The 17,414-nt window shown below is 40.2% G+C and overlaps 1 protein-coding gene across 1 annotated transcript in view; it reads right to left on the reverse strand.

Moving 5' to 3' along the window:
* CNTNAP5 (contactin associated protein-like 5) overlaps nucleotides 1-17,414 on the reverse strand; it is a gene marked incomplete at its 5' end in the record, with an annotated part of 87,681 nt that overhangs the window by 2,776 nt on the left and 67,491 nt on the right. Inside the window, 2 exons of the mRNA XM_010132500.1 lie at nucleotides 5,034-5,252; nucleotides 16,422-16,506. Coding sequence (XP_010130802.1) covers nucleotides 5,034-5,252; nucleotides 16,422-16,506 — 304 coding nt within the window. The remainder of the gene's footprint in view (nucleotides 1-5,033; nucleotides 5,253-16,421; nucleotides 16,507-17,414) is intronic.

Here is a 17,414-nt window from a genome sequence, read left to right on the forward strand (position 1 = left end):
GGGGGGGTGGGGAAGGGGAGGGGTTGTTGGGGTTTTTTTGTTGAGTGGTTTTTTTTTTCTTTTCTATATATACCTCAGAAGCAGTATCAGACAGAACCAAAAGGAAAGGAAGGGTAGACAGATTTAGACCTGACGTATATTTGTAGCTGCAGATATACAAGTCAAACTTAATCCCATAAAGAGAAGCAGTCTCTGCCTGGGACAGCTTCTTGGAAGGGATGTTTTTCTCTCCACTACAGAAACACGGTGGTCAAACTGGATCCAAAACGGAGAAGAGTCAGAAATGAATTCCTATACTAAAGGCTTCTTGATTTGGAGCTCTCTTGTACCCTATGTATAAAGGACTACTGTTGAAACACTGGGCCAAACAGTTTGCATGCTGGCAGTTCCAAATTCAGATCCAAACCTGAGAGGTCAAGCCCTCCCTGAACTCAGTGGAGTTACTGCAATGTACCTACTTCAGCCCTGCATGTTCATAAAATGCTCCGATTGCTACTGCTAGCTGAATCCAGCTTTTCTGTACCTTCAGGTTTTTTTTTTCATTTCAGCTTACCCTCTCCTTCGACGACATTCCTATCTGTGTTTCTCTCCTTTATACGACCCTAAGCTATCATAGAGGATGTACGTGGGAGCTACAGATGACTGTCTCTGCTATGTATGATCCTGCCTTGACAAACCGATCTTTCTGATGCAAGAGGTGGTAGCCTAACGGAGAAATTCAGTGTTGCAAGGCTTATTGTAATGGAATGTCCTTGCCCTAGTAGCTGACTGAGCCATATTTTGGTATTTCATTGTCCAAGACTACACTTTTTATTAAAACAAGTAACAATTTTGTATTTGTGTATCAGGAGGGGCTGGGTCTGTAATGATGGTGGCTTTCAGCTATTTAGATTCTTAAAGGATGAACTTTTTTCTTATTCTCTCCATTGCTGATACCAGCCTTAAAGATATGCAGAAGACATCAGCCCCAAAGAGGCTTTCATGTTTTAAGATGCAACTCTACTGCTAGTTTTAGGGGTGGAAGGATTTCTTTTCAAACACACCCATACTGAAAAGTCAGGGTTCCCTACATCTGCAGTTCACTCATTGACTAAGCTACAGATGCAAAAGGGATTTCTGGCGCCAACTGAACAACTCCAGTACATCCATTATCAACATGAATGGTGATTGCCAATGACTATTTGGACACTCAGGTTCACACATATTTACAAGAGGACCCTTGCTTGGCTATTGGGTGCTTATAGTGATGCTGCCAAGAGACAAATAGTCATAGCAATGCTTCATTTCATTTACCACATTTGTGGGACTGGAATGGGGATTAAAACTGTTGTTTTACACTTAAGTACAGATAGCATCATAGGAAAGGTTAGGTTGGAAGGGAAACCTGGAGGTTATTTAACCTAATCTCAAGTCTTCAAGCCTAAGCTCAAAGCAGCCCAAATTCAAAGTTTGATCAAGGTTGCTCAAAATTTTCTGCACCAAGGGCAGGTCAATCTCCTGCATTTTTCAGTATCTCAGAGTTATATATATAAACCCTAGTAATTTAGGCTCTTTTTATTTAGTCAAACAGAGGTAAAGAACCTACAGATATTTTATAGTTTAAGATGGCTGTCAAAGATGGACTGTATGACTCACCTATTTCTTTTCACAAACTAGAAGAATGGAGTAATCCCCTCGGACTGAACATGATTTAAATTTCAGATACTGGAAGTTTGGTGAGATAATTTCTATGCCAGCCCTCAGCTGGCACCGGTGAAATCAGTTACGATAAAAATTCACATCTGTTGAACATTACTCCTCTTGTACTACAGAAATATTTCCAGCTTATATCTGGTGCATGGTAATAGTCAAATAAATACAAGAAAGACTATAAACTATGTACAAAAAAGCATGAAATTAAATTTCTACCTTAAAAATTATGTAAGACATCTTTCATGCCTAAAAGATTATGTAAGATCTGACCTAAAGGCTATTAAAGCTCCACTATTTTTTGGTGACTGTTACCAGAATTTATACACTGAGAAACCACAACAAATGTTAGAGATCAGTTTCAGAATAGAGGCCAAAGACATTGGCCTTAAAAAGTATGATTTGCCTAAGAAATAAAATCAGGATACAAGGAGAGGAAGGTTTGTTACAGCAGAGCAGATGGCATGTGACAGCAGAACCACTTCCAGTGGGAATTAAGTCTGAAGCCAAGGAAAAGCAATACTTTGTCTTGACAGGACGTTGTCCTCCTACTTGATAAAACTGATGACATTACAGTGTGTGAATCACTGAAGCTGGAAGCATTACTGAGGTCGGAAGACCCCTCTGAAGATCATCTATTCCAAACACCTACTCAAATCAGGGTCTGTTACAGGAAGTCTCTCAAGGCTGTATCCATTTCGTTTTAAACACATCCAAGGACGAAGACTTTACAACCTCTCTGGGCCTTCTGCTACCTTTGCTAGATTTCCCATTTATTGGGATGGACTGTTCTTGATGTTGGAGAAGGTCATCCTTGAATCAACTCTCCTGGACCCCACATGTCACCTGGGTTGTATCCTGTGGGATTCTTCCAAGTAGGTCCATGACCAGGTCAAATGTTGCCCTCCTGAAGTCTGTTGTGCAGTCATGATTTCTGCTTTTTTCCTTCCTCTTAGGGTCCTGAACTCCACCATCTCATAGTTGCTACAGCCAAGGCTGTCCTGGCACATCCCTGGTCAGTTCCTCCTTCTTTGGAAATACAGGTCCAGCACAACTTAGCACAGAGAGGCAAGGACTTAGACTGTTCAAGCTGCCTTTCAGAAGAAAAATCTGTGTATTTTCTGGTTTGTGAAATACTTTTAAAGCATGAAGACCTGCTCTTCAGCTGGATTAGACAGATAGTTCAAGACTCCACCATTCACATAGCTGAATCTCCTCTGGTATTTACTTTATTTTAAATAATAGAAAAAAAAAAACATAGTAAAAGTCCATTATCTCTATGCCATCAGTGTTTAGTTCAGAATTCCAAAACCTCTACATATGCCTCAGCAAGGAAGAAGGTGATTTGCAGATCTTTGTCAAATATCAAACCCACAGTAAGTTACCTTTCATTTTGTGTTTCCTAATTAGAAAGAGCGTGTACTGCTAACTAAGCCGTGAGTGAATGGATTTTATTCCATATCTATCTGCCAGGAAACTTTCTTGAAGACAAGTATTCCTCTCTGAAGGAAAGAGCTTCTATTGTTCTCAAGTTATAAATATAGAAAGCTTTTTTCACACATTTAAAGAGAGATTTCCTAGAGGGCTTTTTTGTTGTATCTGTGAATTAGAAAATCGACACAGATATGTACAGTCAACTTTGAAGTTCTATTTTTCTTTTCAGACACTCAATAATGAGAAATTTGGAACTGAGGAATTGAGATATGAGCAGCAAATTTGAAAGTTAATCCTTAACTCTGTCTTACTATTTTTTAAAATGTGTCCTTTCCGTATATAAATGTAATTTTCAAGTACATCTATACAAAGTATAATTTGCTACAAATTGGAATTTTTTTAACAAAAATCTACCGCCCAGTGCTCTTACTGTAGCATATAAAGACATGAAGTCTTCAGAACTAACTTGTTCTAAAGATCTTATTCAGGCTTTAATCAAATCCAGTGTGAATAGTAAGGCAGTAGTGTCAGTTAATTCATCATATTGAGAGGAAATCATATTTTAAAGCACGGAATGGCAAAGACAGGGATGAACTTTTATAATAATTCTGCATTTCTGATTTAAAACTGCTTAACCTTGACAATAGAGTGCAGCTGATTGCAAGCTTTAAATATTTAAGTCCAAAGATACTAGACTTCACTCTGTGTTCTGTCCTGCAGTTCTGAGTCTCAGGTTTTACCGCTTTCGAAACTTTTTACAAAATGCAGATCATTGAGGTAACAGATCACAGGGCAAGAAGTTCATATTATCAGTCTCATTGCCCATTTCGTGTTTACAAGACGTTTCTTCCGTGCGTCAGAGCAGATACCTTGGAGAACTCTGGGTGGTGAGAAGAAAGTTAGGAGATAGGGAGAAGCACACACACACAGCGGCAGCTGCTCTCCACAGAGTAATCGGCAGCCTTTTTCCCTATGCGGAATGCTAATAGCATCATTTGTTTTCGGCTGAATATCTTAGGCAGAAGCTGCAGGAAATGGGGATTTGATGCAAGTACAAATGTCAAAGGAATCCTATTTTGATCTAAACCAGAGATTTATTAGTTATTAGAAAAGAGAAAGTAGCTTCCCAGGTCAAGGGCGAAAAATAGCCCTTAATTTGTACCTCTTTCTGGTCATTAAGAATTCTGCCACATCCACTGGTGACTAAAGCAGCAACTTGATTGCCCCTGTTCATGGTGACACTGCTTCCAGCTGCTCTGAGTTTTCTTCTCTGCATACAAATTCACATATGCCAAATACTTAAGATTCCCAGAGGACAGTTTCAGGATTACAAAAGGTAAATGAACTATTGGGATCATCTTACTGGTACCGCTCAAGTAGCGCTCCTTCTCTTTAGCCTGAGAGAATAAAGTACAAGCATTAAATGTAAATCACGCACATGTGTCAAGGGGTTTGTATGAGGAGTTTTTGTTCGGTTTTGCTACGGTGGGGAAAAATTTTGACTTGTTTGTTGTATGACTCCTATTGCTTCACTACCACTGGGATATGGAATCTGTGTAACATTTATGTTCTCCTTTGAGATCTGCAGTGCTGGAGCTACCTAGAATGGTCAGGAATGTCAAATCAGGTGCACAACCATACTGTGAATGCTGTTTCCACTAAGGCTTTGGGTCTTCTTTGTTTGTTCTAGGCATGTTTTAGGCAATCAGGAACTTAGTCTGAAAACTCTGGTTTAGTACAGTGACTTGTAAAGGAGCCTTGGCCCATCATCGACACTCCTCATTCTGAAAGAAAAGGCAACTTCCCAGTTCCAGTATTTATACTATCACAATTGCATTACAGCTAAAAGGAAGGAAACCTCACACCACAGTATCCTTTAAATTCCCCGTTTACCTCGTGGCAGGACATACCTGATGAGGAATATATCGTGGTTACTGTGTTCACATCAGCTTCCATTATTGATGCACAGCTGGATTCAGTCAGGGAGCCTTTGACAGTCACAGGAGCAATGCTGGGATGACGTAAGGCAGCTTTCAGGGGAGCAATATGGTTATACTGAACGGAGGACAGGCAGCCAATGAAACCATAGGCATTTGCCTTTGAGACTTCAGGGTCCAGTAGCAAACTATCTGCAGTACAACAGAAAAACACTCTGGGAATTATCTGGTTTAGGAAGGCATTAAAAAAGAAATTAATCCTTTCTTGCCTTACTGACCTCTTTTACTTCTCTTCATCCAAACTCAGTTGAGGTTCTCCTTCAGCAGCCTACAAGTTCTCCCTGTCCTGATCCATGAGGCTCCCATTCCCAGTCCTTCCTCTACAATGCTACTTATATCAAATCAGGAAGGCTTGGACATAAAAGCCTGCATTGCACTTCTTTCCTCATCCATTTTCTCTATTGTCTGGACAATATATAACACATTATGGGGGCTAGCCATGACAATAACAATAATAATAAACAGTAAAAATAGCAACACTGAGTATCATCCTGGGGATGATGCCCTTTAACATTTTTTGCATCTGTTAACATTAGCTTCACAGATATGGAGCATATCTTCAAGGTATTCTACCTCCGTCACCCTCTTAATGAACGAGCCTTCTCTCTATTTTCTGTTACACAATGCTTTGCACGGCCTAATATTGAATGGCTTGCTAAAATAGGCTTCCACCCTTCTTCAAGAGTTTATTTTTCAACTTCTCTGATACACTTAATCATGTTACTATGTTTTTATTGCCAGAGTTCCTAGAAATCCTTCTGTTATGAGCCAAGATCTCACTCTGCTAGCCCATTCCACTAATAAAATAAAAAGTGAAACTATACCTCTTTTCATCTAAATCAAAACCAAAACCAATATCTCCATGCTATTTTCCAGCCTGAAAATGAGATTCCACAATTAATTTACCTGTCACCCTGTGTTCATTTACTTTCACAAAGAGAAAGCCAATTTAAAGGTAAGTGATTTTATTTAGTTCCAAAAGTTTTCATATCAAAGATTGTTTGTGAAAGTCAGTAAAGGACACTGAAGCCAACTTCTCTTTCCTCCAAGCTCTCATTTGTATACTTTCCAGAAATTGAAATTCATACTGCTCAGAGGTCTGTAACACGATGCGCCTTTTATCTAGGACAATCAGACAAGAAAAAAAAAAAACCCAAACCACAAGTGCACACATATATAGTATCAAAACTTATTCAAAGTCTTAAAAATTACCATCTAATGAAAAAACTTCTATTGAATGTTTTGGAAATACTTCCAACAATGTCAGAAAATAAGAATTCCCATCTTTTCAAGTCTACTTTCAAAGCTTGATAGTTTAAGATGGCAAACTTTAAAATAAGGTCCAATTTTTCCACTGTCATTCAAATACAATGATTTTACAAGCTCTTAATTATTTTTAGAGCCAAAAAGATTTAGGAAAAAAGTAGACCTTCTCTTATAACTGACACTGCTACCTGAATGACATAAGATTCTTTCACAATATTAAAACACTGAACTAGTCCAAATCACACATTATTTTGGTGTTCAGGATCTGTGACTGTTATGTCATGCAGCCAGAGGGAATCAGCCAATAAAGATTTCTAATTCCCTCCAAAGGGTCTTACAGGAGAAATGCTCAGTCTGCATAGCTATAATGGGGGCAGCCTCTGGGCTGTGACTAACTGCAAGAAAGAGATGGGAAGGGAAACAGAAAGGCTTTCCCACTGGAAAAATCATAGCCTTATAGAGGTTCTCAAGGGAGCCTTTGACATTGTTTCCCACAGCATCCTCCTAGAGAAATTTCCTGCTCACGGCTTGGATGGGCACACGCTTCACTGGGTGAGAAACTAGCTGGATGGCCAGGCCCAAAGACTGGTGGGGAATGGAGTTCAATCCAGTTGGTGGCTGGTCACAAGTGGTGCTCCCCAGGGCTCAGTATTGGGGTCTGTTCTGTTTCATACTTTTATAAATGATCTGGATTGGGGGATCGAGTGCACCCTCAGTCAGGTCACAGATGACACCAAGTTGGGTGGGTGTGTCGATCTGCTTGAAGGTCAGGAGGCTCTACAGAGGGATCTGGACAGGCTGGATCGATGGGCCAAGGCCAACTGTATGAGGTTCAACAAGGCCAAGTGCCAGGTCCTGCAAATGGGTCACAACAACCTCCTGCAGCGTTACAGGCTTGGAAGAGTGGCTGGAAACTGCCTGGTGGAAAAAGACCTGGAGGTGTTGGTCCACAGCAAGTTGAGTATGAGCCAGCAGTGTGCCCAGGTGGCCAAGAAGGCCAACAGTATCCTGGCTTGTGTCAGCATTAGTGTGGCCAGCAGGAGGAGGGAAGTGATTGTCCCCCTGTACTCAGCACTGGTGAGGCCACACCTTGAATATTGTGTGCAGTTTTGGGCCCCTCACTTCAGGAAGGATGTTGAGGTGCTGCAGCAGGTTCAGAGAAGGGCAATGAAGGTGGTGAAGGGTTTGGAGAACTTGTCCTATGAGGAGCGGCTGAAGGCTCTGGGACTGGGGGGGCCCTATTGTTGGTCCACAGCAAGTTGAGTATGAGCCAGCAGTGTGCCCAGGTGGCCAAGAAGGCCAACAGTATCCTGGCTTGTGTCAGCAATAGTGTGGCCAGCAGAAGTAGGGAAGTGATCGTCCCCCTGTACTCGGCACTGGTGAGGCCACACCTCAAAAACTGTCTCCAGTTTTGGGCCCCTCACTTCAAGAAGGCCATTGAGGTGCTGGAGTGTGCCCAGAGAAGGGCGACAAAGCTGGTGAAGGTTCTAGAGAGCAAGTGTTATATGGGACAGCTGAGGGAACTGGGATTCTTTAGCCTGGAGAAGCGGAGGCTCAGGGGAGACCTTATCACTCTCTACAACTACCTGAAAGGAGGTTGTAACGAGGTGGGGTTAGTCTGTTCTCCCATGTAACAACTGATAGGATGAGAGGAATTGGCCTCAAGTTGCAGGAGGGGATGTTTAGGCTGGATTTTAGGAAAAAATTCTTTAGAGAAATGGTTGTAAAGCATTGGAACAGGCTCCCCAGGGAAGCATTGGAGTCACCATCCCTGGAAGTATTTAAAAGACATGCAGATGTGGTGCTTAGAGACATGGTTTAGTGGTGACCTGTTAGTGCAGGGTTAACAGTTGGACTTAAAGGTCTCTTTCAACCAAAATGATTCTGTGAATTGCTCTCCTCAAAGTGCAGGAATTGGCTGCATTCAGGTATTTAATGAGATTTTGGCAGGGGTGTTATAAAACAGACAAAGAATTGTTTCCAAGCTTCTGCAAGAATGCTTATGTAAAACTAAAAGACTGATTTATTTACAGTATTTGCCATCTTCGTTGAATTTAAAAAACCCTTTGTAAACATTTCCAATCTCAGCCTTTTCTGTTTTCTTAGCTCTGACACAAAAGGTGGATTTGTTGGTATCTTTGAGACATCGGGAAATCTAAATTGCTCTGTTCTGCCCCAGTGCGCAAAAGGTAAAGCCTAAGAAATAATGAATTCCTTTTCCATGGTACAGTGGTTTGAAAAGTCTAAGATACTATACTTTCGAACACTTTTTTAAAAAGTCAAATTAAGGGCCAATTCCTGAAGTCTTTTGCCTAAGTAAGCTTTGCACGAATGAGAACTGAGATGTGTTGTTGAAAGGTATTGAAATTTGAAAAAAAATTAAAAAAAAAAAAGAAAAAGAAAAGAAAAAGAAATCAAAGAACAGTCTAAAACCAACTCCAGAGTCCTCTGGTAAAAATCGCACATGCACAAATACAGTTTGATTTATTACATGGATTTAGATGCATGTCTTATGTCTTTCAGAAAGTGAGACTTTCACTGTTCTCAACAAGAGACCTGCACAACTTGGATGTGAATGACTTGTGCTGCCCTCTGAATTCTTGAGTGGATAACGTAAATCTGTGATTATGACATGGTTACCTTTGCAGAAGGTTTACTAAAGGCCACTCTGTCACTCGAAGTCTTTAAATCACAAAAACTGTTTTTCCAAGAGGTATTTTCACTGCATGACACAGTGCTCAGTAAGAGAAGCAACTTGGTGAAGTTCCAAGGTCTGTATTGAAGCAAGGTCATGCGAAGTGTCAGTGGCCTTGCTCTGACCTGATTATGTTGTGGATCTTTTCATGCATTTGACTGGCCTGGAAAATCACGCTGAATTGCTGCTGATGCTTAGTTTTATCTTCTGACATTTTAGCATTGTGTTTCTGTTCTCGGTACTGGAGACCCAGTGACTTTGGATGATTTCTACATGGGGCAATCTTTTTGTCTTTTTGAGTAATTTAACTGTTTGTTACCCACAACTTAAGTTTACCCATATTTTTAGGAAGCAATTTTTAACCTTTGCTGAGTTGTGCTTAAGTTGGTCTGGCTCCTTGCTGGGTCTTCTAGCTGCTCCCTGAAAGCTGTCTGCAAAATCACAGCTCAGTTAAGTTTTGTGTTGGTTTTCCTTTCCTATTCTCCATGTACTTGCAATAGCTTTCCGTGACAATGAGGACTAAGTCTAATATGTAGTTGCATTTTTTTAAACTCTCTTGATTGTATCAACATAATTTATCTGCTGATTCCTTCCTGTTCACCAAAATGGACATCCTGTTCCATTGCTGTTTCTTTGTGCACTTATTCAAGTGCCATATACAAGACATTTATTTTAAGATCTTAAATAATTAAAGCAATTTTAAGGCTTAATATCCCAGTAATGGGGACTTAATTTTCATCATAAAGAGAATTCTGCCAGAATTCTCCAGCACCAAGCATCAAGCTGCAATATATCAGCAAATGGACATAGTAAACAATAACTAATGCAACAGTTAACTGGAATCAATGAGAAAATGAAAGTGTTACTTGCATGCAGGGTGAGTGGCTCAAAAGGCCTTCTTTCCAAAGATGCCATGGTGAAAAATGGGACCATAAACATTGTGCAATATCTCTTTGTTCTTTCTTTATAAACATTCATTTCATGTCACTCAGAAACTTAAATCTGCTCCCAAAGTTTTCTTGTGTATTCACTCACATCCAGGAAGACCCACCATGGAATTCCTTAATGGAAATTTATTTTTAATGCCACTGGGAGCAGAGAGAGACTGTTTTACATGTCTGTGCCCTAATTAATTAATCCAAGTGAATCACTGGTAGAAGCACAAAGAGTAATTTATTCTGTATGCTGAAGCACTAATTGTTCATTTTTTGAGTCTGAGAAATAGAAGGGTGTTTTTTGTGGGACTTAAAGTGCATCCATCACCTCATTTTGCCAAGGTGCTGAACAACACTAGCAAGACTAATCCTTGGACGTTGTCCCTAGATTTGAGCCCACAACCTTGAAGTAAAAGACTCTTACAGCCTCCACATTGCACTCTCTCAGAAGAGTTGACTAGCAGGTACTGTCTAGTTAGCTTGAAAAATATGCTGCTATGTCCTTCAACAACCTCAGCCAACATTGCTGATATTATTAATAATTTAGAAAGCATGTCTTGGATTAGGCTGAAGCTCACAAAAAAGGAACTTTGGAATAATCTCATTTCCCGGTGTGAGGCTGCCACAAAGGCAGAGGGATGAACACAGACATTTTTCCTGATCAGAACCATTTGCTCAAACAGTTTGGTGCTTGCTCAAGAAAAGGATGAGTATGAACAGGAGTCAGGAGACAGGCTTTCAATACACCTCTAAGACACTTCTGAAAAAACAAGGGACAGCAAAAGCAAAGTAAAGGTACTTTTTCTCACAAGTTTTCCCAGGAATGAGCAGAACGTGACAGGATTTGCTTGGCAGCAATGGAACCTTTCATGCCAAGTGGAACATTTGAGACTTTTAGTTTCATTAGGCTTAGTGGAGATAATTTCAGAAAATTTCATAATTTGGTATGTTTTCTTAAAGACAGTTTGTCACAAAAAAAGAAGCACTGTTTGGAGTTGCAAGGTGAAATTTTTTACATGTCACAGTTTTTGACATTTGGCTCCTAATCTGTCACAACACAGCCAGCCCTACATGATTTTGCATGGGCTCAAAATATAATCTATAAAAGAAGAAAATATGCCAGAAGATGGAGAGATAACGCGCAAAAGAATGCTCTTCTCAGGAGCAGATGGCTAAAATCAACTTCAGATAAAAATAAAATTTCTGGATAGAAGTAGATGACCTCGGATGCTTATTTAGGCAGGATTAGCATCAAGAAAATGGGGATTTAAGCATGGTGTTATGATCATATGGTGAATGATATCACCAGGGGAAAAGTCTGAATAGATTTGTTCTCTATTCGATAGGGACATGATGGCATTATTGGCTTAGAGCTTAGATTGTTTGAAGTGCCTGGGCTAGCCAAACTTTGCTTATATTAACTCCTGCCATCTTGATCCAAATGCCTCTCCTCTTTTATCCTAAGTAGTCATTTCCACTTTCCTTAATGCTTTACCAGGCTACTAAGAGGGAAAACAACTACTTTTAAAGGCGCCCTGTAATGTACCCAAGAGATCTTTTTCAGGGGTATGGTCCTTCTAAGAAATAGGTATTTAGGGCAAGAAGAGTTTGCAGTAAAGATCTTTGCAGTGACCTGAAGAGTCCAGCCAATATCTCTTGCAGCCATTGCTGTATTGTTTAAAACCCTAGAGAAAAATACTCTAAGACTGACTTTAATTTCTCAAGCAAATTAACCTGTGAGCTTAAATAAGGGAATACCTTTCCAAAGACCAAAAAATCTGACTTAAGTCTTTTCTATAGGAACTCTCTTAAAGGAGATGTTTCTTTAGGGAAGCTTTTGTGTCTCAGAGTTAATGCCAACTTATCCCTTCTGATTTAATTATCCCATTATGATCTCTCCCTGTAATATGACTCTTGGATGAATTGCACTGTGATCTCTTCCAGGTATAGATTCCATTTTCTTCTTGTGAACTTTTAATAAGAAAAGCTATTGTAGAAATCGTAAGAATTGTACTGCACCTACATAATGATATTAATCAAATTACTTTCCAGATAAATTTTCTCCTACATATATTTTATATCAAAGCTGAATGATTCAGTGGAAAGACTCCTACAGCTTGTGGTTTAACTCAGGCTTTTACAGATAAAAGATACTGTGATCGTATGCTAGACTACACAGTTCCTTATATTGCCAGTGTGGGAAGGTCTGCTAATTCGTTACTTGGAAGACACAAGTAAATTAGGTCAACATTAATAGGTGCTAAAGAAATCTTTGCAACCTTTTAATTCAGAATACTCTTGAATGCCTGTTAATGCTACCCTTTTACTCTAGTATCACTACACAGCTAGGATATTACAAATATATAAATATTCAGATGATGATATTCACTTCTCTGCATCATTGATTATTTTCCCAGGGACTATAACAAGATTTAGACATATTGGGACACAGTAAGAAGTTTTCAAAGATTCATTAAAAACAAATAAATTATATTTTCTATTGGGATAGCTGCTTTTTCTAGACAAGTCCTAAACATATGCAAATGTGTCTCTGAGATAAGAGAATTACAGAATAATTTAAGTTGAAAGACACCTCTGAAGGTCATGCAGTTCAATCCCTTGTTCAAAGTGGAGCCAGCTTCACAGTTAGGTCAGATTGCCAATAGAGCTCATGTGGTTAAGTACAGCAGTATGATCTCTGCAAGGAGTACTTAAAGTAAATGAACTGGGACTCTGGTTAAGATTTCACTGAGACTTTGCCATAAACTGTATGATCCACCTGGGGACTAAATCTAGTACTCACTAAAGTCCATGGAAAAACTCCCATTGATACTGACGAGCTCGGAGTAGGTCTTTTTGTGTCTTGCCTCTTTATTTGTGAAGCAAAAATGACAACAAACTACAGGATAATAATATTGTTCTATTGCTGTTGGGTGCTGTGAGGATGAATTCAACAAACATCTGTTGGCTACTTGAATGCTGCTTCTTTTTACTCTCTTGTCTTCAAAGCCACACTTATATTTAGATTGATCTTTCTAAGGCAGCTATATGGCCCCATTACTGTGGATCTGAACAGCTCACAGCCTTTAATGCTTTTATATTCCTAGCACCCCTCTGATATAGGGATGTTCTATTAACCATGCTTTACTGACAGTGAACAGAGATAGTAAAGCTCAGACTGGTTCCAGTGGGAATAAAATGCCTGCTTACCTTTATATCTGCACGTAAATGGCTTGCCCAAGGTCATTCAAGCAGTCTGTGGCAGAGTGAGTGTGCCCATGCTTTGAATTCCAGGTGAACCTCCTGTGCCTTAAATGAAGGATCTTTTCCTGGAATTCAGAGCTGGGTGTAGGGCAGCCATTGGAAAATACAGCAGATTTGAAAAGCAGAAAAGAATACCAGACTTTAAGTAGCTTTTGACTAAAGGAAGTGTAATGAGGCTGAGGTGAGGTAGAAGAGTAGCACTACTATTTAAAAATTGGTCATTGTATAGAAGTGCACTTTTCAAAAGTTCCAACTGTGCTAAAATGGTTATCATGAGAAAACATGGTGAGGAAGAGGTTTCAAGCTTTTATGATGTCCTGCTAGAAGCTCTCTTTGAGATTTCTTAGCCAGTGGGAAATGAATGGTGGAATCCAGAAAGAAGGTGGTATAATCATCTGGTTAAGCAGCCAGAATCGGGATGTTAGAGCAGGCAAACAAGCAGTGGTTCAACAGGAATAAGAGAGACATATTTTCAAAAGAGTATAGCACAGATATGTAGGTCATGTAGAATAGAGGGGTTTTATATGGTTCTGTTTCAGTGGACACTTAAACGTTACTAATGAATACCTTTAGATACCTAAATCCCAGCGGCATCCAAAAGAAAAGCTATGGGAAATCTAGGTCTACATTGAAGCATCACATGCCTCCAGAAGCTCTGCTGAGGAGATGAAGAATGACAAGGAAGAAGTTGAAGGATATTGGTTTAGGTCACCGATATTTATCTTCTGGTGAGTCATCATTAAAATAAGCTATAGTCAACATTTTACCTATGTAATAATACAAACGGTGAATGGACATATTTATGTAAGTTCTACATTCCTAAAATGAGAAGGTCCAACTCTCCTCTTGATATAAGCAGGCAACTCTCTTGTCTTTGTACAAGTAGGGATTTTTGTTGGATTTTTTTTTTTTCCCCAGCATGGGACAGTGTGTAAACTGAGTAAATTTGGAGATGATATAAAACTGGGAAAAGTAGTTGGTAGGCCAGATAGTTGTGCCATCATTCAGAAAGACATTGACAAGCTGGAAAAAAAAAACCGAACCAGTAACCTCATGAAGTTCAACAAAGGAAATGCAAGGATCTGCACTTGTGTTAGGAATAACACTGCTCACCAACGCTCGTTGGGGCTGACCAGCTGGAAAGCAGCTTTGCAGAGAAAGACATGGAGGTCCTGGTGGGCAAAAAGCTGACCATGAGCCAGAAATGTGCACTTGCAAAGGTAGCCAACAGCATGCCGGCATCCAGGGTTGCCTTGGGAAGAGCATTGCCAGCAGGCGGAAGAAGGTAATCCTTCCCCCATACTCTGCATGAGTGTAATACTACTGGAGTGCTGGGTCCAGTGCTGGGCTCCTCAGTGGAAGAAAGACGTGGACTTACTGGAGTGAGTCCAGTGAAGGACTGCAAAGATGATTAAGGGACTGAAGCATCTTTCATATTAGGAGAGGCTTGATAGAGCTGGGACTGTTCATCCTGGAGAGGAGAAGACTCAGGGGGATTTGTGATTCTGTGAGAGCACAAGGAGTCTACTCAGCATAGCTGCAACTGTGGGATAAAACCTGGAAAAGGAAATGCTGACATAGAAGAAAAAGTTTCTGGAAATTCACTTAACATATGAAGAAGAAACCAGAATTAGGATTAGGCTGAAATTAGTGACTTGCTGGGATGCATTGTGTGATTCCTGGTACAGCAATAAGATCCTCCACCATCTGGATGGCCAAATTTATGGCTTTAGTGTCATTACAGAATATGAACCAAAGCTATTATTGTTACTATTATTAACCCAAAATCTCAATAAACTTTGGGGTAAGAGAGAAATAACAGAAGGATATATCCATTAAAAGCTGTCTGGAGACAAGTCTGTGGAGTTCAGTGGAACTGAATGCCAGACCTCTGGAGATACATCTGAGCTTTTTGGCTTTGCAACAACCTTGTACTTGGAAAGTTAATCATATTTTTGTGACTAAATCGAGTTTATCTCCACGATGCTGCGCTGCACCTTGTCAGTTTGCTGGCTACATGTTCGAAGGTCTTTGTGCTACGTTCCATCTTGCTGGTTAGAAAAACCTTGGTTTATTTATTGGGTATCTATAGCTGGAGCTTTAGGTAGGGGTCATGATGAGCATTATTCTTTTAGATTTTCAGCACTACAGAATCGACAAAATAGATTCTTAGCTTAGCTCTGGCTTGGTCTGAAAAGAATTGTGTCCCCAAACCTGTACACAAAGTCTTGGAAGATTACTACATTCTGAACAAATATTAAATATAATTAAGGGGAAAAGCAGCTCCTGCCCTTAATCTACTTAGTAAAACATGATGCACAATGCATCAATGTCATTTTACACAATTACTTTGCACAAGTAGACACTAGCGGATGGCTATCATTTCCATCTAGCTACCAGTCCCACAGGCCCTGGGTACTGTTAACAAAACATATAAAATTGTAATAGTGAAAGAAATGACAGGCTTGATACGAAGGTCCAATTCTATACAAAGGACTAAAATGTCTATAACCAAGGAAGAATTCAGAATCCTACTGGGAATGAACAAGACTCTTACACAAAGTAATATAACACACTCGTCAACAAAATAGAGGAGTTGAACTTCCCAAATTTCAGTCAGGGTTTTTCTGGTCTTGTAACGGCTAAAGATAAATATCAAGAGGTAAAGATCAAGAGGTCCACACACAGAGCATGCAGAATTGTGGCCTCAGTGTTATATGTGATGTAAATATTCCTTGTAGAATGCAAATGGAAAGGGATTGGGAGTGAAAAAAGGGTAGAGAGGAAGAAAGCTCACAGTGCTGTCCTTCTTATCATTAGGAAACAGACGTGGCTTGAGAGGAGCAAGCTGTAGTCAGCAAAATAAAGTCATTAGGCTAAGAGGCCACTCTGTGCAGCCACACAGGCAGAATGAATCACTTTACTGGAGGGAGCAATGGAAGAAGTTAATATTGCTATCAGTGCAAACAAGTAAAGCTGACAAATTTTTGCATTAATGAGATACACAAATAGGAGTACTGGAATGCTCAGGCCAACTCTTACAGCAAAACAAAACCCCAATCCTATTAAAAACACAACACAGGTTAACTCCAGCACTGTAACAGCTGATGATGAATCAGGAATGTTTTCAGTAGATCCTACCTGTGACCTTGCCCAAGGTGAGTGATCTGATGGCCTTAAAATCAATCTCAGAGAAGTTGTGTTTGAGTTTGAGAACTTGATCAACCTGGAAGAGGTCAATAAAATTAGTTCATTAGAGCAGCATGTAGACACCCCCAGATCTCTCTGTACTGCAAACTTCTGAGAACGCTTTCAGCTGCAAATCAGTTAATTCTGCTCCCAGGCGTGATTCAGTTTCTAAAGATAGCAAAGTGAATGTGCTTTGATTTAAACATGAGAAGCTGAAAGGTACACCAGAATAGTCATACAAAGGGCTTTGAAGAAACTTCCCCTGCGGAAAAGCTTAAAATGTTTGACGCTGAAATCTCCCTGCTTCCAAAAATCCATGTGTAGTCACTTCAAAACACACTCAAAGGAAGCCTCTCTAGAAATGTATGGCGAAGAATTAGTTCTGCATAGGAGAAAACCACAGTGCAATAGACAACAGAAGACTTGTACTTGAGGAAAACCCTGGCTTTTAGGATAAGCCTCCTTCCTAGATAATCAGGCCTACCCACCCTAGTCGTGTGCTGTGCCATCATTTTACCACCCAGACACGGAAACTGCAGAGGAAATGAAAACTGTGGTGCTCACTGTCTCCTCAATCTATTTGTCAACACATGGCTTTCTCTGTAGACTGTCACCCTTTCCTGTTAAATGACTGCCACCCTGATCTAGCCTATTTGTTTTGTAGTATGAACTGCTATTAACTAGCTTCAGGAAGAGAGCAGGAGGAGCAGTAAGATGGTCCTCTTCTCCTCTCCTTGGAAAAACAGATGATGGAGGGAAACAAGGTAGAGGAGGGTTCTCATCTCTCATTAGGTTGTCACATTCAGCATGGCTTGATTCTAGCAAAGGGACAAGGGATCACTGTGTACTTGGTGGCTGCATCCTGTGTTCCCTCAGCTTTTCTGTTCTCTGAGAGGATAAGGCAGGGGGGGTTACGCTTCTCCTTTGGGCCCACCTCCCCAAAGA

Source organism: Buceros rhinoceros, unplaced genomic scaffold (assembly GCF_000710305.1).
Source record: "Buceros rhinoceros silvestris isolate BGI_N320 unplaced genomic scaffold, ASM71030v1 scaffold11233, whole genome shotgun sequence".
Classification (NCBI taxonomy): domain Eukaryota; kingdom Metazoa; phylum Chordata; class Aves; order Bucerotiformes; family Bucerotidae; genus Buceros; species Buceros rhinoceros.